Genomic DNA, 22,551 nt, shown 5'->3' with positions numbered 1-22,551 from the left:
TTTCCAGTCTGCCATATTTTCTGAACCAGAAGTGCCCTCCTTCCCTTTTCTTTGATAAACTGTCAGTGGGTGGCATTTATTCCCGTGGCTTCAACTGCTCTCTGTCCACTGATTAACTGTCAAATCTTTTCCAGCAAGGACATTTCATTTCAGTCCCAGAAATACACTTATAATTGACAAGTAGACATTCCCACTTGATTAGCTCATAAAAATCCCAAGCTCTGTGTGTTTGAAATTACACTCGCTCAGAACTAGGTTTACTTCTTCAAACAATGGCATGTCTACATGTCAATTATAAGTGTATTTCTGGGACTGAAATGAAATGTCCTTGCTGGAAAAGATTTGACAGTTAATCAGTGGACAGAGAGCAGTTGAAGCCACGGGAATAAATGCCACCCACTGACAGTTTATCAAAGAAAAGGGAAGGAGGGCACTTCTGGTTCAGAAAATATGGCAGACTGGAAAATTGAAGACCCACTCACTAAAGACACATAAAAACGTAGGACACAATGCCGCCAATATTTTCTTGTTTTTTTTTTTTTTACAGGCTTATTTATTGTGGTACGATTCCTGTATAGTAAATTACACATATTTCACATGTACTATTTGATGAATTTGATAGATGTCTACACCCAGAAAACCATCATCACAATCAAGATAGCTAACATTTCCATAACTCTCCAAGAGGGACACTTTTCCAATTACCATATTTATCCCTTCCCATCCCCTTCTCTCCCTGGTAACCGTAAGTTTGTTTCTCTATGTCTGTGGGTCTGTTTCACTTTTGTAGTTAAGTTCACTTGTGTCTTTTCTTAGATTCCACATATAAGTGATATTATATGGCATTCTTCTCTTTTTCTGGCTTACTTCACTTAGAATGACAATCTCTACATCCATCTATGTTGCTGCAAATGACATTATTTTGTTCTTCTTAATGGTTGAGTAGTATTCCTTTGTATAAATATACTACTACATCTTTATCTAGTCAGCTGTCGACGGACATTTGCGTTTTTGCCATGTCCTGGCTATTATAAATAGTGCTGCTGTGAGCATTGAGGTGCATGTGACTTTTTGAATTAGAGTTTTCTTCTGACATATGCCCGGGAGTGGGAAGGCTGGATCATGAGTTAAGTCTATTTTCAGTTTTTAAAGGAAATTCCACAGTGTCTTCTCTAGTGACAATGCAGCCCTTTTTGTGAAAGCAGAGCCATGCTCAGAAAGTAACGGGTATTTCTAGGGGCCAGATATGAAGCACAGTGAGTGTGGCCTGTTCAAAAATCAAAGGACAGTCTGCCAGGGCTGGAGGAGAGTGACAAGGGAAGTGTGGTACAGGTAGGTTTCAGACCACATGGGGACCTGACAGGCTGGGATAAGGAGCCTGGACTTCTAGTCATCCCTTGGTAACCATGGGGCACTGGTTCCAGGACTCCCCCCTGAAGTCAACATCCATGGATGCTGACGCCTCTTGTATAAAATGGCATAGGACTTGCATGGAACTTATGTGCACCCTCCCATGTACTTTATATATATCTTCAAGTCATTTCTGGATTACTCACTGTATCTAATAAAACATGAATGCTATGTAAGTAGTTGTCAATGTATGGCAAATTCAAGTGTTGCTTTTTGAAACTGTTTTTTCACGAATATTTTCAAACCACAGTTAGTTGAATCTGCTGGATAGGGAGCCCCTAGATACGGAGAACCCCCAAGCTCTTCCTTTCCACCTCCTAAATTTCCACTACAAGCACTGAAGGGGTCCAAACATAGAAGAGCGCCATGTACCTGCTGGAAACCCTGAGGAATTCCTTCAGCTTATGTAGCACAGGAGAGAAAGTATAGGGACAACTAGTGGGAAAGGACGGCCTGCCTGGAGAGGAAGGAGGAAAGACCGCAGTGGAAGCCAGCTCGCACCCTTACTGGAGCTAGCTGATAGCAGTGAGGGACGCCGAGGAACTGGGGACACGTCACGTGGGGGGCGATCCTGGCCGCCAGATGCAGGGTTCGCATAGCTGGGGCCCAGTTTGCAAGATCAAAATAACAAGGGGGGAGAGGGGCTGCCTCAGTCCCGGGATCCTGACAACGGCCACAGCGCCGTGACCCCAGCTATTGCGGCTCCCCTAGTAAGCCAGAAAAAGGAAACTCTGAGCCAAGATATTGCAGATTCCACCGCAGCCACACGGATAACTAGATCTCTAAGCTGACAAAATGTAACCACCAGAAACAGGAATCTTTCCTTTTCTCTTCATTTGGACCTTTGGACAGGGAGCCACACATCTCTGACGGGAACCACCTTTAATCCGATAGAGAGCTCACTTTTTCAGGAATAAGCATGGAGAAAAAGAGTGGGGTGATGGTTTAAAGTGGAAGTCAAAGCGGAAGCCCATCTGAGAAATGGTAAAATCATGCATCTCAATGAATCCGAGTTATGGCGAAAAGAAGGGGGAAGGTTAAGTAAATCTCTATCCACCAGAAAAGACTAGCCAGTCATAAAAAGAGAGCAATTTAAATCAAGAAAACTTTTTTGTTTTTTTGGTGATGAAAAACAATGCCATATTTTAAAACAAGGCTTGGGCCATCAACAACACCCTGAGAGTTGTTGAGGAGGAGAACATAAAGCTTCATATAGACATGAAAGTGTTCCAAGTCCATTTTTCGAAAAAACTTAGCCAATCATGTGTCCAGTTGATTTGAAAATCCCGATAAGTAAATAACTCAAAAGTGGGAAAGACATGGTATTAAATAGTGGTAGTGAGCAATGAAATCCAGGAAGTTTATAGCTATATTTCATTGTTAATATAACAAACTGGAAGCAACTGTCTAAACATAGTAACTGGAGGACACATACACACACACACACACACAAACGCACACACACACAATCTGGAACAGCAGAGAGGTAAAATATGCTAAATTTATCATTATTGAGGAACAGGATCTAATAGGTTATTCCAGTTTTGATAGTGTTATAGGAATACTGGTCCAATTACATATAAAGTTATGAACTTAGAGATGATTTATAAAAATTTAGAGAGAATTTTCCTTAAAAGGCAATATAGCTTCCAAATCATTGAAGAGAAAATTAACAATAAAAAAATTAATCAATACAGCTAATAATATGGAGTAACAGAGACCATATTTACCACCCTAAAATAAACCACAAAATGGATACAATATATGAAGCAATGATTTTTAAGAGAGGTGAAAACGATCATCCACTAGGACCCTGTCCTGCCACCACTATACCGAGGCTGCTAGGCCTCCTACTGCCATCACCAATAATGTCCACCAAGAGGTGACATTTCCTTCCTCTGCTCCTACTGCAGAGCCAGTCCTGAGCAGTCCTTTTGCAGGTTTTGGCAGGCAGCTCCCAGAAGTGCTCTCGTGGAACTTGGTCCCTTTTGGCCACCAGCAAAGGGATCAAGGATGAGCAGTGAGCCTCCTTACTCATCCAAGACCTAGGAACCTATCTAATTTCTGAGCAGGGCTTCACTCTTCTTTGCTGTCTGGTACTCTCTGCCCGGCTTCCCGTGTCCCCAGTTTGGGCAGCCTGCACGCTGGCCACAGCCCATCAGAATCTGTTCCCCCGCCAAGAGGCAACGCCTGATCTTGAGTAGGGCTCCAGGCCTCTGGAGCAGCGTGGCTTGGACTGCGTCCTGGCCCTGGGTGCGCGAGCTCCATGTCCTTGGTTGAGTCAGTTAACATCTCTAAGCTAAGTTTCTTCATCAGTGAAATGAAGACGTATCAATATGGAAAAATAAAGTCAGAATCGGGGGGGAATAAATTTCTAGTGACTGAAGATTTTTTTAATTTTGAATTATACAGCAAAAGACATCATACAAATTTTACTACTTCATAATTCTAAAGGACAGCTTCTACTGTTAAAACTAATGCATGCACATACAAACAAACACACGTGCAGACGCACTGACTCTGGCCCACATACATTCCCTACACACACACGTACATGGACTCATGTACCACACACGCACATACCATACACACAACCATACACGTCCTCAGACGCACACACACACATAGCATACACACAACCACACACATCCCCAGGCGCGTGCGCGCACAGCCACACACACACTCACAGTCATGTACCACAAAACTCCCCAGGTGCGTGCGTGCGCACACACACGTCATACACACCTTTGGCGTTATTCTAAATCAATTTACAATTGAGGGTCTCAGTGTCCATTGTTTTATCCGCTCAGAAGATCCTGACTTCGGACCGTGAAGCAGGAGCCCCTCCTCTCTGGAGATGGTCTTTGCCACTTACAGTCTCAGTAGAGCCAACATAAATGCTCTGGACCCTTGGAAGTGCAGGGCCAGAGCATACCTGGGGGCTCACATTCTATATATCTAAACATTTTAAGTGCAGTAGGTTCTAAAGTCCTGCCTTTACAAATATACATTCATTATAAGGGGGAAGGCCAGGTTCAAAATTAGAACAACCAGACTCAGGGGAGTCCTGCAAAGAAAGTGAGCGTGTGGGGAGAGCTGATTCCCAGACTCTGATCACTAGTCTGACCCTTTTGTTCCCAATGCTGGGTCCATCGCTTGCCATAAGTGGCCTTGGATGTGCACAGGGGGACACTCAGATTTCACGTCCGGGCTCTGCCTATAACCTCCATGCAAACAGCTGCCCTTTGGCCTCTCTGTGAGTCCTGGGAATCTGAACTCCGGGGAGAGCCGGTGCAGGCACTAGAAATGCATCAGGGGCTGCTGAGGCAGGGCATTCGGCGTCCTGGGTTTCTAGAGCATGGGATGGAGCCAATGACTATGTCCCCTTGGCCTTGCTGACTCCACCCGATGGAGGGCGTGGCCAGAGGAAGTGTCAGGACCAGGGGAACCTTTTGCAGTGCAGGACCCAGGGCAGCGGGGGGCCCGGGTCTAAGGAGAGAAGCCCAAAGGAAAAGTCTGTGGAGGCTGTAAGGTACCTTCATTCCCATTAATTAAAACAAACAAAAGCTTACCACAGGCGTGCGGGGGAAGGGTTTTGTTATAACAAGGGAAGGCACTTGCCAAGGTCTGGCCATAGAGGGCTGCTGGGTTTGCCAGGTTGAAGAGGAACCGAGAGGCCGTTTGCCTCCGCTGGGTCTAGACACTGCTTGAATTCTTCCAGGTGACACTTAAATGCAGTGAGACATGGAACTCTCTAAAGTTGTTAAAATATTCATGGTGAGCCATTCAATTCTCTCCTCATTCTTGGCTACGAAAGCACGATAAACACAGGTGGGAATCTCATCAGCCTGTTGGTTGGTTCACTGTCCATCTGGCGCCCCCTCTTGTAGGAGCCTTTATCTCATCACCCAGGGCTGACCCATCTCAGGATCACAGCTGATTTTCCACAGGTGGCACCACTTGCTGGTGACATGAAGGAAACATGTTAGCCACCTCCCAAACTCTGAGGCTTCTCCTGGGAGGAGCCTGCAGACACCCAGTCCAGCCTCTGCGCAATGATGCTCCTCAGTGTCACTCCCGGCTTGCTGCCCTGGCCTCTAGCTCTGGCCAGAACCTCGCTGAATTGTCGATAAATGTCCCCCATGCACCACGTCTAAGCTTGGGGTCCAGAGGTGACCATGGTTCTTATTTTCTTCCCATCGATGGATTGTTTGATCTTCATGTAATCGTGTTGGCAGGAAGGCCAGTACCACCCTCTTGAGGCCTCCCAGAGCCGCCTCTGTTTATAACTGTCCTAGCACCCCAGGGGATCGGGTCTGAAGCCTGGCACTCAGACACGAGGATGACAGCTGGAGAGACAGGAATCCACTCCTGCTGTGGCTTCTGCTGAGGCTCGATGTGGCCATACAAATGGATCCCACAGGCCCTGACTTCACTTGACTCGCTGCAGGGATGCTCCCACACTGCCCCGTTCCCCCCAGAGACAGAGGGCTTTCTGCTTGTTCCTGAAGGCCCCACCCCCGAGGGGGCACTGGGTCAAGTGGAGCGTCCAGCCTGGTTCCCCACCAGCCCTTAGGGCTTTGGTGGGGCCTGGAACATCAACTACCCTCCCCTTAGGGGCCCGTTTGTCCTTTCCAGCCAACAGACCTAGGTCATAAGCACTTTAACTCACCTGAGGGTGTTTTCCTCACTTCAGGGGCAGTGAGGACGGGGCTTCTTCACACTCCAAGTGCCCCAGGTCTGGATGCAGACAGTCTGGCTCTCCCCCCAGTCCTGCAGTTCCCGGCCACACCTGCTGCTGGTCACAGTCTGTGCTGTGTTCTCTTCCAGGACAAGGGGTGCACTCTGACCCCAGCCCCGCCCCCACTAGCGGTGGCAGAGGCGGCGGACAGGCAGGTGAGCTGGGGCCTGAGACCGTGCCCGCAGATCAGTGCCCCAGAGGCCGCTGGTGACTAGAGGGGCGAAGGGGCAGAAGGCAGCATGGGATGGGAGGAGGAGGAAGGTTCAGGATAAGGAGATGAAAGGGGGAACGGATAGCACTGTGAGGACCTCGGCCATGAAAGGGAAGAGAAATCACAGTGACAGCTGGAGCGGTGTCGGCTTTAAAAGCTGCGGGCTGTTTTTTTTAATTTTATTAATTACCAATATATATTGACAGATTTCTTATTTTATTAAAGATTATGTTCCATGTCATATAACAGGATAGAGTATGTTATTATTTATTAAATAATACATAATAGAAGATATACTAGCATATTATCTTCTGTTTATTTATTAGCAGATAGTATATAATACATATGTAGGTGTTTATATACATAACATATAATTCATGCATCTATATAATATATAACCCATAACAAATAATGTAAGATTATGATTAATATATAATGTAACAAGATTACATAACAATAATGATGTAATATTACCCATTGTATGTCTTGGTTCATGACACATTCTCATCTTAGGTGCCTGTCAGAGGTATTTATGTATTAAAATTAATATTATAAGTCACAGTTATGAACCTATCACCCAGCATCATAACAGGAATATTGACAGTGACATACTGTGTCCTCTTTCCCTATCCTGCTCTTGGCCTCTTCTCACAGGAAGTAACCAGCATCCTGAATCCTGGCTTACCCTTGCCTTGTGTTACTTTCACACACACAACATTTAAGATCAGTTAAAACAAATGAACTGCAGGTACATGCAATGAAGTGGATGAATCACACACTCCATGTTAAATTGAAAAAGTAACCCCTAGAAGGTAGCCGATAGTGTGCTATGCTTTTAACTGTGTATATATATGTCAACTAAACTCACTGAATTAAGAACAACTACAGCTAGAGTCCAGGTGGGAGAGGGACAGATAAAAGGTGAGGTGAGCAGATTTGCTGCAGGTGAGCGAGCTCCTTTCCAGTGACATGTCATTCTCTCTGAAGCAGGAGGCAAGGCCATCTGCTGGGAGTCAGGGAAGAGACAGAGGGAAGGTTAGAGGTGTGCAGAGAGCAGAGAATGTTGACACCACTGAGTGATAAGTGGGGAAATGTGCTCACTAGAGAAATCCTGGAGGATTGCCTGGCAGCGGCAACATGGTGGGCATTGATTTGTAGTCTTGGAAATCTGTGCTGGGAGAGCCTGCTGCCTGCAGGCTCAGAACAAGTAGAGCTGGGTGAACCGAGATGGAAGTCGGCCTGGTGAGGAACTGAAAAGGTCAAGGCTCAAGGGGGTTTTGTCTGTCGTAAAGAGAGTGCTGACTGTGGATGCAGAGCTGGAAGGTGGGGAAGTGGAAGTAAGAGGAACATGGACAGGCAGGAAAGCAGAGGAGTCAGCGCATGATGCCCCAGTGAGGGCGAAGGAGGGCCAGGGAGGCTGGTGGAGAAGAAGCTGGACGGCTAGAGGTGGGCACTTAAAGGAGAGTGGCTGGACTTGGGGTGGAGACACGCCCGGGTATGAGCCCGGGGGTAGGGTGAATGGGGGGTGGCTGGCTCAGGCTGACGGAGAAGAAGACCCTACAATGACCACACTGAGTGGTGGAAGGAGAATGAACTTTGACGTCTTGATGGTAGGAGGCGAGGCAATACAGAGCTGGTGGTCCAGGTGCTCCTGACTGAGGCAGATGAGCAGGGAGGCCAGGGTGGCAGGCACTGCTAGGAAAGGATCTGGGTTTTCCATGTGCTCCCACGAGGGGAGGAGCAATCATCTGAAGGTGGAAAGTGAGCACAAGGAGGCCAACCCAGGCTCCTGATCAAACGGGGGGTGTGAAGGTGCAAATCGTCAACTCCAGAGATGGTGGCCCAGGAAGCAGGGACCACGGGTGAAGTGAGGGGGCACTCAGAGAAGAGAGGGAGAAGAGTCTTCTGGGTGTAGGGGGAAGAGAGGCCCCAGGACAAAGGAGCACAGAGGCACAGTGATGAGGATGGCCTGGCTCTATGGTGACACTGCAGGGATGGCTGGATCTTTGTCCTGAGGGCTTAGGTTGGGGGGACTACTGGCCTCATGAGGATCCCCCTCTCAGCAGCCTGGACAGAGGCTCTCGCTCCTGAGAGCTGTGTGGCCACCACTGTTCCCGGAGGGGCTCTGCCTCCATCTTCTCTTATCAGACTTTCCTGCCCAGCCCCCGACTGCCAGCGAGGGAGCCTGGGCCTCGCAGCTGTTTGCCGTGGAGGGACACAGGCTCCTCGGAGGGGCAGGCGGATCTTACTTTGCTCCGTAACCCAGGGCCTAGCAAAGCGCCAGCCCATGTGTGGGCCATGTAGGGGCTCGGATACTTACTATACTAACTCAAAGCAGTAGAATTGCAGAGCTGGAGGAAGTGACCACTGAGCTCACAGAGTTCACTGCCCACACCCCCATTCTACAGATGAGGAATCAGAGACCAAGCAGTGAAGCAGCCTTGGCCAAGGTCACGCTGCTCGTAAATGCTGGCCTGTGTCGGGCATGCCAAGTGATGAGCTGCAGTGAAGGGGCTGAGAGGGGTCTCTGGGGCCAGAGAGCTCGGGTTCAAGTCCCAGCTCTGCCATTTATTAGCCGTGTGATTAATGAATGTCCTTACCTTTAAAGTGGAACTCACAGTGGTGCCAACTCATTGGGTTGTCATGAACACAGCGTTCCTGGAACAGCAGGACAGAGTTCTGTAAGGGTTTGCTGTTGCTTTGGTTATGATTATTATCACCAAGTGAACCCTGAAATGAAGAACAAAGGCAGCAAGAATTTTTATTTTAAAGGAGTTTCAAATCCTCTGATGAATGCTTCATTTCATGTATTCAAGTTTTCATTTGACCCTTATTAACAACTACACAATGGATGACTTTTGAGGCAATCTTGCTTCATGTCTTTAATTCTCACTAAGACACAGGCTATTTAACAGGCAGCAATTTCTTTTCCAGGAAGAGGGATAAAAAGTTAAAAATGACTCAGTGCCTCTCGGTCCCCAGTGAGTTGGTTGTGACCTGTCAACCCAGCTTTGGGGAACTGCCTGCTCCCCTGGGTCCACTGAGCTCCCCGCAGCCTCCAAGGGGTGCCGGATCCCCACACGAATCCAGTCTCTTGGTTCCTATCTTTGCTTCAGATCCCTCAAGGACTGCCCATGCCCCAGGGCCCCATCTTCCCCACCAGCCTTGGCTGCTGGACTCCAGGACACCATCCTGGGTCTCAACCATCCCCTGTTCCTATGACCGCCCCACTACTCTACATTTTGTCCTTCAAGTGTGGGCTTCTGTGGCTCGCCACACAGCAGGGGTCTCCCCGTCCTCCACCTTGGGTAACTGCATCGTCCTGCACGGTGCCTAGGGAACCCGCGTGGAGGCAGGAAGAATACAGAACAACAAGTGCTCAGAGGGGCTGCCTTTCCCACTGCAGGGGCCCTAGAGAGCTTTCTCCCAGCTGGTTTTTCACAGGCGCTGAAGCTGTGGAATCTCGATCTCACCAATTTAAAGGGCATCATCACTAATTACAAAAGCAATCATTTCTTCAGTAGCAAAAAGAGAAAAGACTTTGTGTTCCCCACCTCCAACTGTTTTCCTCCACCTTCAGATGTTTCTCATCTCTGGGCAAGGGTAGAATGCAACTCACAGAATATTATTTTTCAATGTCTTTTCCCACTCTGAAGATTGCTTTCCCAGAACCGATGAAGGCTAGAATGGTTTAGCTTCCCTGGACTGAGGATTCAGAGGCCTGGGGGGAAGGGGGGAGGGGGAGGTGAGATAACTCAGCAATATTGAACCTAACAGAGACATTAAAACGTTCTATTCTAAACAGAAAGGAAGCAGGATGCTATAGAAACAGGAAAACCATAGTTGGATATGCAATAACGAGTTGCAAGAGAATAAACATAAAGATGTAAAAATGAAAAAGGACATCAAAATGAAAAAAGTTGGGAATGGGGAGGGGAGCAAGAAAATGTAGATTTTTCTCTTTCTTTTTTTTCTTCGTTATTCTTAGGTTGTGTTGGAGCCTACGTGATTATCAGTCTAAAGGAAATAGATACAGTAATGGGCTGATATATTTGAAGAATAAGGTAACCACAAATCAAAAGCATACAATAGAGTCGCAAAAAAACCAAAAAGAAACAAACTCAAAATGGCTTAAAGACTTAAATATTAGACACGACACTATAAACTTCTCACAAGAAAACATAGGCAAAACATTATTTGACATACATCTCAGCAATGTTTTCGTAGGGCAATCTAAGCAACCCAAGCAACAGAAATAAAAGCCAAAATAAATAAATGAGACCTAATTAAACTTATAAACTTTTGCACAGCAATAGAAACCATAAGTAAAACTAAAAGACAACCTATGGAATGGGAGAAAATATTTGCAAAAGATGAGACTGACCACGGCTTAATTTCTAGACTATATAAATAGTCCATACAACTTAATAAGAAAAAAATAAACAATCAAATCCAAAAATGGGCAGAACAACTAAACAAGCAATTCTCCAATGAAGACACACAGATGGCCAATAGGCATATAAAAAATGCTTAATATCGTTCAATTATCAGAGAAATGCAACTCAAAACTACAATGTTATCATCTCACACCAGTCAGAATGGCCATCATTCAAAAGTCCACAAACCATAAATGCCGGAGAGGCTGTGGAGATAAGGAAACCCTCCTACATTGTTGGTGGGAATGTAGTTTGGTGCAGCCACTGTGGAAAACAGTATGGAGAGTCCTCAAAAGACAAAAAAAAAAAAAAAAAAAAAAAAAAAAGGGCTTATCACCTAATCCAGCAATCCCACTCCTGGGCATATATCCAGAGGGAACCTTCATTCCAAAAGATACCTGCACCCCAATTTTCACAGGAGCACTGTTTACAATGGCCAAGACATAGAAGAAACCTAAACATTCACTGACAGATGACTGGATAAAAATGTGGTATTTAGATATAACAGAATATTACTCAGTCATAACAAAGAAGGAAATAAGGCCATTTACAGCAACATGGATGGAACTGGAGATTATCTCACTAAGTGAAATAAGTTAGACAAAGACAAGTATCATATGATATCATTTATATGTGGAAATTTAAAAAAAATGATACAAATGAACTTATCCATAAAACAAAAAACAGACTCACAGACTTATAAAACAAACTTAGGAGTTTGGGATTAACAGATACAAATTACTATATGTAAAACAGACAAACGACAAGGATTCACTGTAGAACACAGGGAAGAATATTCAGTATCTTGCAACCTATAATGGAAAAGAACCTGAAAAAGAATAGACTATGTATATGTACAACTGAATCACTATGCTGCATACCTGAAACTAACAAAACAGCTGTATAACTGAAACTAACAAAACATTGTAAATCAATCACATTTCAATTTAAAAAAAATTGATAAGCTCTAAATACCTTTATTCAAAGAAAATCTTGAACTCTTCCCTCTTACAAAATTTAAAATGGGTAGCTTGAGCAGGACCAAATTATACTGGATGGGCAGTTACATATCTTCTCCAGCACGTGGCCCATGCTACACACACATCGTGTTTTCCTACAGGTAAGAACAGCCCTGACTGCACAGCGAGCGACTCTTTCTGGGACAAGGGCCTCTGTGGCAGTGGCCTCCTTGTCACCGCTCCATCTCACCAGGAGGCCAGGGTTTTCAGAGGGGAGGGGACATAGAGCTCATACACTTCAAATTGATTTCCCGAAAAAACTATGGAAAAACCAAATTCACCTGCAGTGTAGGAAACATGAGCAGGGCCCCTAAGCAGACCGACAAGCCCAAAGTAAGATGGCCCGATGTTCAGATCGGAACCAGAACAAAGACCACCTGGCCCCAGTTAAATGACCACCACCTCACCTGCAATGAACTGCTCGTACTCAATGTCAGGGATGTTTCTGTTGAGACTTGGGAGGTCAAAGGAGTCGGACCAGGGATCGGGGCTCTGCCAGTGGTAGAGGTGGCCCCAAGGGAATAGCACCAGTACCGGCTCCTCCATCTTCAGCAGGGTCTTCAGGAGGAAGGCAATGTGGATGCAGACGTTCCTACGGAGGTTGAAGCCCTCTGGAGGGTTGAAGTCACACAGAAGGTACCTGGCAGGGAGCAAAGGAGAGCGGGTCTTCAGGGCCAGGCCTCTGCACAGGAATCCCGGCTTAGATAGAACAGATACAACGGGAATCCCTGCACAGCCCATGGCCTAGACTCCAGACACATTCAGCAGCTTCTGGTTTGTAAAGTGGAGGCACTGCCCACCCATCTCCATGTGGCCAATTACTTCAATTCCGGGAGCAGTTGAGGAAGACATCTTGGCATCCGTCTAACACCACTAAGCACCCGACTAGCATCTGAGCACCCGTTCTCCAGGGGCTCTCAAACTTCTTGTTCTACAGAACCCTATACATTCTTAACAATTACTGAGAACTCCAAAAGGCTGCTATTTATGTGAGTTTAATCTATCAATATTTCCTGTGTTAGAAGTTAAACAAGAAGTTAGAAAAAGTGTATGAATTCGCTTAAAAATATTAACAATCTACTGTATGTTACCATTAATACTCTTAAACAAAATATAATTCTATTTTTCAAAAGAAAAATCATTAGTGAGAAGAATAGCAGTGATTTTAATTTCTGCAAATCTCTTTTGGACTGGTGAGAGCTGAATTCTCCTATCTGCCTCTGCATTCCCTGTTTTGTGATATCGCAGGCCAGGTTTTCCCTGGAAAACCCCGCAGGAACTCGGGAGAGAAAGAGTGTGCAAAAGGCAGGTGACATCCCGGCGTTTCTATGAAAATGGTCTTGCACCTCAGGGGCCTTGGATACACTTTGATAACTGTTGCCCTATCCAAGGCGAGACTCTTCTACACAAGAGCCAGGCAAGGGTCCTGGATTCTGTAATGAGTTACCGCCACCACCCCCCTCCCTTCTCTGTGTGCTTCTCACAACCTCCATTACTGCAGATGAGGATGTAATCCTCAACTGGGGCCTCTAATCCCAGAAGACTGCTAACTTCAAGAGGGAGGGTCCCATCTACCATCCCTACACCCCGCATAGTTTATTTTGAGTCAAGCCCTAGATAACTGCTTATCGGCACTGACCCTTGTGTCTTATTCCTGAGGTTGACTGAAGGAACCAACATCTGGATGGAACTGAAATTTCCCTGCAGATAAACAAGACTGATAAGCCACCCCATTCCAACATCTGATTCTGGGGCTCTTCAAAACCCGGGTAAGGCCCCGCTTCATCTAAGATGGGTCCTCCGCCTGCCCTTCCCGGGGGATTCTGGGAGGCCGCGGCCACCAAGGGCGACCCAGACTCGCGGCCCCAGCCCCAGGGCCTGAGGGGGAGGAAAGCTTGAGGCTGTGCCCAAGCCCTGCCCCGCCCCGCCCCAACACGCTCCCCGGCACCACAGCCCTCCCCGGCCACCGCCCCAACCACGATCCCACCCCGGTTCATGTCCGCCGGCCCCGCCGACGGCGCGGACGTACGTTTACCGTCTGTGGGACGCCGCCCCAGACAGGATGTCGGCCGCCGACTGACCAGGCCAGAGCTAGTCGCCCTGCCGAGCAAGCCGCCATCCCCAGCAGCAAGCACCGCCATGGTCCCGGGCAGCTGCACACTTCCGGAGCCCGCTACCCGCCCCAGAAGCGCACGCCGGCCCGCGCAGAGCGTGGCGCCTGTAACCATGGCAACTCCGCGGGGCCCTCCCCTAGCGCTTGCGTCGTGCGTCCTCCCGAGTCTAGTTGTGCGAGGGCAGAACTTGCGGAGCCAATGGGAGCCAGGGCGCAGCCAGGACGGGGGTGGGGGGAGGCTTATGGGACAGCTGGGCGGGGCCGGGGAGGGAAGGGCCGCGCGGAAGTCCTGACTTGCAGGTGGCGCCGGCCGGAGGCTGGGGCGTTACTGCCACCAGTGGGCGGGGCAGCGGGGCAGCGGGGCGGGGGCACCCTCACCTGTCCGTGTGTGGGGATCAGCCTGGGCTCCGTGGCCTCCGCTTGCACCGGACGTGGACCCAGGCTACCGGTGGGCAAGATAGAGGACTGAGCCCAGGCACGCACGGCTGGCCAGGTAGGGCACCTGAAGTGCAGATCCGCCAGGCCCGCTGCCGGCCTTGAATACGCGCTGCTAGGCAGTTTCCAAGAAGACGGGATCTGTCATAAGAGGGGAGGTAGGTCTTGGGTGCCAGATGTCGGGTTGGGTTCAGTCTCACAGGAGAGCCACGGTGAGAGGGCGCAGAGCGGCCCCTGTGTTGGCGGGGCTAAGAGTTTGGGGTATAGGGTCGGGGTGGTGTGTGCCTTTCTCTGTGGTCTCCTCACTCCAGAGCAAGGGGCTCTGCTTCCCCCCTCACCTCACTGCACTCCCTGCCTTCCCCAGCACCACCTGGGTTGTGGTCATGTCGAGGCAGGGAAGGCCCTGGGAAGGGGCTCATTCAGGGGCAGGGGCCACTCTGCAGGGATGCTGGACCTGACAGCAATGAGGTGCTTCGGAACTCCCCTGGGCTGGGTTTCTAACCAGTGGGATGGAAGGGCCTTTCCTTCCTGGGGTGCATTTGGGGGAACTAGATACGTCATGAATGTCAGCCCTGAAAATGGAGGCTGCGCTACATCCATTCTTGGAAAGAAAAATCAGGCCCTTCCAGCCCAGGTGACTCAGAAAGTCAGTCAGCAATGTTCGGGGTCCCCAGTTTAGGCTTTCAATTAGAGCTGAGCGGCTCAGGAGGCCAGATCCCTGTCCGTGGCTCCAGGAGTAGGCTTTCTGCTGGGGGACAGGATCCTCACAAACACCTGTGTCTTTGTGGGTCACTCCCCTCTGACAAGCTGGGAGGCAGGGTGCAGTTGTGGGAAATCGTGTTTCCATGAGGAGAGGGCCACCAAGTGGTGGGGGCACAGGAGACAGTGAGAAAGAGTCCCACAGCCTTTCTGGAATCAAAAAACTGGCAAATGTGAAAAAGTGCATAATTTGTTTTATTGAACAGGCTGCTTATGTACGTTTGGAGGGCCAGGTTCAAGGACTCTGCATCCCTCCAGGACAATAGCCTCAAGAGAAGAACAGACAGAGCAGGAAGAGATGTGGGGTTTCTCCCAGGAATGAGGCAGAACAGGGATTTCTGCAGATTTGCAAGGAGACCCCGACCGCTGAGCACGGGGTTACAACCCCACGTGACCCTTGTCGTGTTTGGCTTGGGCTCTGGGTCTGGCCTGATCATGTATTCTTCCAGCTGAGTTCCAGAAATTCAGAGGGTAGACTTAGAGAGGCTGCGTTTGGAACCCGGTGTGGAGACGGAGGGTCCTTTATGCTGAGTCCCCTCAGCCTAATCACTGTAGCTGAGTTCCAACACCACCCAGGCCCCCAGGGTGGCCGTGGAGGGAGAGCAAGCCTGGCAGGTGACCCAGGGGTCCCACTGCTGTGCCCCTCCCTTATCTTTGTTCCCTTTCACCCCGGAAGGTGTGATTGTCTCATGTCTTGGTGACAAGCCATCTCTCTTCTCTGTCAGGTGGGATCCCCACCCCCGCTCAGCCTTCTTTCTGCATGGATGCTGAAGGACCAGGCTCACTTGAAGTTCTGAGTTTGAGCAGTAAGGTGGAAACAAAGAAACCAATGGAAACAAAGAAACAAGTCATTGTGGCAAAGCTCCCCACCACAGAGAAGCTGCCCTGAGTGGAAGGGAGGGTGTGGGCATGCCCATTTGTTTCGTGTCTCCCAGTGCTCTTCGCTTTCTTATTGCAGACCTGCATGGTTACAACAAAATGATGTGCAAAACTGAAAATATTTACTCTCTGGCTTTTACAGAAAAGGCTGACCAGCCTCTGGTTCCCGTACCGGTCAACTGATTGGAGTACCTTTCCAGTTTGGAAACATCTGGGCAGGCCCAGGTTTGCAAAATTCTTTAAGAGTAGTTATGGAGTTTTGCTTCTAAACATTTTTATGGCTGTATACTTCTGAGCTGAGGTTGTGCTGTGTAATTCTGAGCCGGGATTTTCTCAAACTGTTTCTTATTTCTTATACCGGACACCCCTAAATTCCAAGGGGAATGGAATGTTAAGGAAGCCATGGAGTTTAGGAAAAAGATACAGATTTCATTTCCATTTAAGCATCGATGTATCTCCATCCTAGGCAGTATCGGTTCTGTGGTATTGACAGGGGAACTAAATAGCAACCAAATTTATAGAAAATAGTGGGTCATTGGGTACACAAGTTCTTCTTTTCAACATTTTTGTAGTGTTTGCAGTTTAAGATGACCGTTCCTGAGAAACAGGCAGCCTCTTAGAATGAAATAGCATTTTCTCTGATCCATACTCAATTTTTATTTCGTAGACAGCAGGAAGGGCAATCACACATCCAACACTTGGGCACCTCAAAGATAAAACGTAACTTTCTGGGAGCACGCTCCCCCCGTCTCCCTCTGCTCTTTTCACTGTCCCATTGTCCCTGAAGGCTCTTTCGTATCTTCTGCTCATGACTCCAGTAACTCTTCCTTCTCGTCCCTCAGCTGGTAAGATTACTTTTCTACTTTGACCAAGCAAACTGAAGCCAACAGAAAAGAACTTTCACTGGCAACTCCCAGCACATCCGCTCGCCTTCTGATGTCTGTGACCTCACTCTCGCTGCCCCACCTCTTATTACAGGTGACATAGAAAGCCAGGTCATCCAAAAGTCACCAGAGGGCCCATCCATACAATCTTCTCCGGGCTGTCACTCCCACATCCATCCTCTCTGTCACTACCTCATCTATTTTGTTCTCCTGCTAGTTGGCTCCTATCAGTATATAAAAGTCCATCCTCTTAAAAGAAACAAACAGCACTCCTTGACTCTAATTGGCCCCCACCAATTGCCACCCCATGTCTTTGCAGCAAATCTTTAATGAGTCGTTTAAACTCACTGTCTGCATATTCTCTTGAGCCATTCCCTTTTGCACCCCCAAGGCCATCAGTGACCCCACGTTGCTAAATATAGTGGTCAGCTTTTAGTCTTCATCATGCGTGGCCCTTTGGCAGCATTTGACCCGGCTCTTCCATTTCTCCTCCCCCGTGTTCCTGCTTCACTTGGCCTCCAGCCCATCGCTCTGCTTTCGATCCACTGGCTGGTCTTTTGCCAACGTCTCCTCTTTATTCCAAATATTTACTGCGAATGTGCCTCGGAGTTGGGTCCTGGGTCTCTTCTCTATCTCACTGCTATACTTTTGGTGGAAGCAACCAGACTTGGAATTTGACATGCCATCAATTTCTCGATTTGTCCAAAACTCCCTGATTGGCCTTTTCCATTTGGAACTCTCTCCCTGATACTCATATTCTTTTTCTTTCATTCATCTTGCTTTCACATTCATACATATGTTCTACTGTGTAAATTACTTTTCCAAATTTTGAATCAGTCCATACATATCATGTGAAATGCTCAGATCTCTATTATTTCCACTAAGATGCTTATTCTACCTTAGAACCTTTCTGCATTTCTGTATTTATGTCAATAAAGTGAATAGTATTTCTACAAGCCTCATAGTTAAACAGTGTGTTGGTTTGGGGCTATTATGTAACATGAAATAATGATACATCAACATAGTCCTTTTTCATTTAATTTTATGTAACACCAAGATGAGGTTTTTGCACTGAAGACTGATTCATTGAAATTTTACCTACGTTATGGACAGTCAGTTTATGTGAAAGCCCTCATTTCTCCCCTTTTCTGATATATTTTCCATTTGGCTATTATAACATATACCTTGGCATGAAATAAAATTCCAAATCCATTCACATAATAAAATTAATACATTTAAATTATATTTTTTAATGTTAAAAAGAAAGAAAAAAAACCCCAGACTCCTCTACCTATTAGGCATTTCTGTGGCAATATCTAATAGACTCCTTAATCATGACATTGAAGAACTGAGCTGATTCCAGCCCCTTTCCACCTGCTCAGCCCCATCTTGTCCCATCCCCTGTGGATGGGGAGGACATCCATCCCATTTTCCAGGTCCAGATGTTGGAACCATGTTCTTTCTCCTCTTTCTCTTACACACACACAGACAGCAAATCCAGCTTGTTAGAAAATTCTGGCTACTCTGAATTCATTAACCACCTACTCCCTGTTCCCCACCCTCCTAGGAGCCACCTTCAGCCCCTTGTTGGACACCAAATAGCCTACTTCTTCCATCTTTGCTTTTCTACAATCTCATCCACACAGAGTCAGAGGGAGCCTATAAAAGCATACATTGAGGGGGTGGGTGTAGCTCAGTGATACTGTGCATGCTTAGCATGCATGAGATCCTGGGTTCAAACCACAGCACCTTCACTAAAATAAATAAATTAACCTCCTCCCAAGAAAACCCAAAACAAAAGCATAAATTGGACATCACCTATCCCATCAAAACTCACTAAAAGGGTCACCATTCCATTAGGAGCCAAAGTCGTCCCAAAGTCTTCCAGGACCCGGCCTGCTCTGCCTCTCCGCCCACACTCTCCCCATCACTCTGGGGGCCTCTGGCTCCGGCTCTTCCTTCTTCCTCCGGATCTATTCTGCTTCAAGTTCATTACTCCTTGAGATCTTCCAGGATTGCCTTATTCCCTCCTGCCTGCCTCCCACCCCACCACCATCACCTGAGTTTGCTCATATCACTCTTATTTTTCCCCAAGCTCTTGCTACCCCCATCATGTTGCCTGTTTTCTCTGCTAAAACTCTGAGCCCCCAGTGATGGGGAGTCGTGTCTATTTTGTTGACTAATAAAGCCCAAGAGCCTTGGGAATGGGTATAGTTACTAGATTCCCATAAGTAGTAGGAGCTTATACAGATTTGCTGAATGAATGCAGAGGTCCTGGTCCAATTCGATGGAGCACTTCTGTGTCCTGCTCAAAGATTAACTCTCCTTTCCTCCTGAGAGAGGGTGACCACTTCCTTGGTGATCAAAGGCAAGATCTATTTTCTTTATGCTGTTAACCTTAGGCGGGGAGACTGGGGGATCTTCATTTATATTTTAAAATTTGATTCACTCTGCAGTTTGTCTCCTGTCTATGTATCCTTTTGAGAAACCGTTTATGAGTGATCATTCTTCCATCAGATTGAACAGGATCCAGGGGGAAGTACCAAGCCTGTCCCATCGGCCATCCTGTGTGTCATGTCCTGTGACCCAGTGGATGCTCAGCACATAAGTGAACCAACAGGAGTGAGGGAAGAGATGGGAACATCTCATTATTGTGGTGGCTGCACTCTGTCCGATGCCTTGAGATTTGGGGAAGGGTTTACAACTGCGGAGGCGAGATGTCAGGTCCTCTGTGCTCTTCCTGAGTGCCCTGGCCTTACCCATTCCCCCAGCCCCCTCTGGGCAGCCAAGCCCAGGAGCTGGGCCACCGGCGATTGTGCTGATCAATAATCCACCTCACCCAAAGTCCGGGGTTAAGAGCGGCCAGCACAAATGGTTGTAGACTCTGAAGTCAGGTCCTTGGAGGAATTCCTCACTGAACAATGTTTTGGACCTTTTATTTTTCTCTATAGCCTCCAGCTGAAGAAACAGATTGCCTTAGGTACATGAAAGGTGAGGACACCTACTATCCCCATGGAGCCCAGGTGGGGCTGGGAGTCTGCTGTTTGTACAGCCGGTGGGCTCGTGTTGCTTTGGGCATCCCTGTGCCTGAATTCCTGCAGTACTCTCGGTGGTAAGGACGGGGGTGCCTTGCAGGGAGGGAAGCGGGTCGGGGGACTTCACAGCTGGGGAGACGTTAACCTGGGGTGAGCGGGAGCCGGCTGATGCATGGAATCTCGGTGCAGGGAACTCTCCAAACTCAGAGAGGTTCCCACTCCCGCAGGGTCCCTTTGATCAGGGTGCTAGGCTGTCAGCACTGCAGGGTCCCTGTGAGGATCATGGTGCCTTCAGGCAGTGGGAAGTGAGGGGTCCAGTGGCAATTAAATTAACTGTGCACCCAAAGCCAACCCCCGTCTCTTTCAGCCTGTTTCCTAATCTGCAAAACTGGAATGATGTTAACCATCCCGCAGGTTTGTTGATGGGCTGGGACACACTAGACAGCCAGGAGCTGGAATTCCTCTGTGCCCTGATTGTTATCCATCCTTCACACTATTTACTCTCACAAGTTCAGTCTCTCTGTCTCTCTCTCATTCACTTGTAACTTTCTCTCCTGCTCTGGTTTCATTTGATTCCCACCCTCCTCCCAATCCCCAGATGAGTGAAATTAATTTCTGTGTGTCAGTTCCAAACTCCTGGGAAAGATGCTCTGTCCCCTCTGGATTGGTTGTCCAACCCATCAGTTGCAGTCAGAGGAGTGAGTCCCTCTGTGACCAGAGGAGGGGCTCTGCCCAGCCCCCCAGCCACCACTGTGGGAGCACATAGCTCTCCGAGGAGGAGGTACTGGCTGTGACTTGGTGTCACTAAGTGTGAATTTATCTCTCCTCTTGCCCCACCTTCATCCTCCTAAACAAAGATGAAAATTAAACACTCCCGAGATTTGTGTCATGGAACACTCAGGGTGGGGGCTAAGAGGGCTGGATTCCCTGCTGAGTGTAAGGGGCTACAGTGACTCCCCAACGAGAGCCTGTAAAGGAAACAGCACCGGCCCCACCGGACACTTAGGGTGCTGAGTCTGCGTGACATTGAGCCAGGCTTCTGACCACAGCTCAGGGGTCTGGTCCGACCGGTTAGTCTTTGAAACCAACCAGCTTTGGATTCCTCAATCCCTCCCTGAGGTTTTACCTGAACCACGAGCTTCTGTATCTCTGAAGACAGATGATGAGGACCCTTCACGTAAGGCATTTGCACAGCCCTGTGCGGGAATTTGTGCTGCACGGTCTGCCCGGCGAGCTGACCAAAGTTCGTATTTCACTGATCTTAGAAATAGTCTGGTTTCCTGATGCACTGTTTCAGTGAACAAGCAACAGAAGCCACCTCTGGCTGATAAAAGCAAAAAAGGGACTTAATGAAAAGATACTGGGAGGGTGCATGGAGTGGCCCAGACCAGAGCCGACCCTGGGGCCGTAGGAGATGTTGGGGAGCCCCAGGCACCAGGCTGCGCAGGGTGCTACCGGGCCCCCTGCTGCCCCAGCAGGGACCCCCCCTCCTCCTGACACTCCACCTCACTGCAGGTTCATGTCCCGGCAGGGCCAGGTCACACTGAAGCCACCAGCACACACCTCAATGGGGGAGTTGGCCCCTTCTCAGCTGAGGGCGTGCCTGGTGTGGGGAGAGGCCCAGTTAGAGGAAGGCGGTTCCCCTACTGTTCCGAGTTAATGCGCAAGTCAGTGCCCATCACTCAGGAGAGCCGGGCTGGTCGGACCTCATTGTGGTGACTAGGCCGTCTGAGTTCACGTATTACTTTTTAGGTTGGAAGGCCCAAGAGGGAGAAAAAGTGGAGGTTCTAGTACTTATTTTATATTTCCCATGTACCAGGTGCGGTAAGCAAGCCACTTCAGACAAGGCCCATAACAACCACATTAATAGGCCACGGAGAAAGTCATGCAGTCAGGCCTCTGCAGCCCCGAAACGCGTGTCCTCATCAGTTCCGTAGTTACCAGTGGAAGTTGTAGGGATTTATGGGACTGTGTGCTCCTGTGGGGGCTGGGATGTGTGTGTTTAAATCCACATCTTCAGACACTCGGCTAGAACCACAGCCACTGATTGTCTGCATGGAGGCAGAGGAGGGGAGGCTTCCAGCCTCTGGTCCAGCTCGTGTGGAGCTCAGAAGTTGCTCCTTCTGTCCTGAAAACAACACCAGAGCTGAGGGAGCTGCAAACCCACTGCTCTTCTTAGATCCACAAGAAAACTGAGGGGGAAAGCTGCTCCCAACACAGAGAGGCAGCCGGGCAGGCTTGGAGAGTCACAGCCCCCAGGGCAGAACCCGCTTTTGTAAGAACCCCGGGGGCAGGCAGATTTAACAGGTCCCTGAGGCCAGCTGGAGGCTCAGGGTGGGGAAGTCCGAATGTGACAACTCCAGGGGGCCAGTCAGAGGGGCCCCCTGCTCTTTTTCATGCATTTTACCTCCAGGACCGTATCCTGTTCTCAGAGTGAAGATCATAGGAAAACTCCTCATGGTTCCTGCCAGGAAAGGAAAAACTAGCTCTATTGAAATACACCCAGAACATTCTCTTCCATTGTGGGGGGTTGTGTTTTTTTTTTTTTTTAATGAGAAATTATTTTACCAGAGCCTAACCTACCTGGGGGAAGGGAAATATCTTCTGTGTCACCCAAATTGGGGTGGGG

The 22,551-nt window shown here is 48.4% G+C and overlaps 2 protein-coding genes across 28 annotated transcripts in view; one reads left to right on the top strand and one right to left on the bottom strand.

Moving 5' to 3' along the window:
* Nucleotides 1-4,714: 4,714 nt before the first annotated feature.
* On the bottom strand, nucleotides 4,715-14,130 carry LOC141578911 (GDP-fucose protein O-fucosyltransferase 2-like). Of its 14 annotated transcripts, none has more exons than XM_074372961.1 (5): nucleotides 13,847-14,130; nucleotides 13,457-13,518; nucleotides 12,225-12,457; nucleotides 8,963-9,020; nucleotides 4,715-7,368 (listed from the first exon to the last, which is right to left on the bottom strand). In XM_074372961.1, exons 1-4 carry the CDS (start codon nucleotides 13,934-13,936, stop codon nucleotides 9,004-9,006), a joined length of 402 nt encoding a protein of 133 aa, XP_074229062.1. In that variant the 5' UTR covers nucleotides 13,937-14,130; the 3' UTR covers nucleotides 4,715-7,368; nucleotides 8,963-9,003. The 14 variants fall into 14 exon arrangements, 12 of the variants coding, with proteins under 12 accessions (XP_074229062.1, XP_074229058.1, XP_074229075.1 ...); XM_074372957.1 differs by having other exon boundaries at nucleotides 4,721-7,365; nucleotides 13,847-14,129; XM_074372974.1 differs by having other exon boundaries at nucleotides 4,730-7,368; nucleotides 8,963-9,092; nucleotides 13,847-14,123.
* An 81-nt stretch (nucleotides 14,131-14,211) lies between these two features.
* Nucleotides 14,212-22,551, top strand: part of LOC141578906 (uncharacterized) — a 203,937-nt gene continuing 195,597 nt past the window's right edge. For 6 of the 14 annotated variants that reach the window (XM_074372869.1, XM_074372901.1, XM_074372885.1 and 3 more), the window contains exons 1-5: nucleotides 14,212-14,423; nucleotides 15,850-16,981; nucleotides 19,405-19,611; nucleotides 19,839-19,999; nucleotides 20,290-20,336. In XM_074372869.1, the coding sequence (XP_074228970.1) occupies nucleotides 16,940-16,981; nucleotides 19,405-19,611; nucleotides 19,839-19,999; nucleotides 20,290-20,336 (457 nt within the window). In that variant the 5' untranslated portion in view covers nucleotides 14,212-14,423; nucleotides 15,850-16,939. Of the gene's footprint in view, nucleotides 14,424-15,849; nucleotides 20,000-20,289; nucleotides 20,337-22,551 lie in introns of all 14 variants that reach the window. The other 8 variants (XR_012509804.1, XR_012509803.1, XM_074372918.1 and 5 more) reach the window with 8 other exon arrangements.

Source organism: Camelus bactrianus, chromosome 1 (genome assembly GCF_048773025.1).
Source record: "Camelus bactrianus isolate YW-2024 breed Bactrian camel chromosome 1, ASM4877302v1, whole genome shotgun sequence".
Lineage (NCBI taxonomy): Eukaryota > Metazoa > Chordata > Mammalia > Artiodactyla > Camelidae > Camelus > Camelus bactrianus.
Note: the sequence above shows the minus strand (reverse complement) of the source record. Positions and strands in the feature narration are given on the sequence as shown.

What these genes read in the sequence shown, in the direction of transcription:
- LOC141578911 (XM_074372961.1), bottom strand. Translation starts at nt 13,936, where the DNA reads ATGGCGGCTTGCTCGGCAGGGCGACTAGCTCTGGCCTGGTCAGTCGGC. An exon ending in GCGTCCCACAGACGGTAAAC is followed by an intron (nt 13,519 to 13,846) that starts GTACGTCCGCGC and finishes GTTTATCTGCAG; the next exon opens with GGAAATTTCAGTTCCATCCA. An exon ending in CTCAGGAATAAGACACAAGG is followed by an intron (nt 12,458 to 13,456) that starts GTCAGTGCCGAT and finishes GCTCCCTGCCAG; the next exon opens with GTACCTTCTGTGTGACTTCA.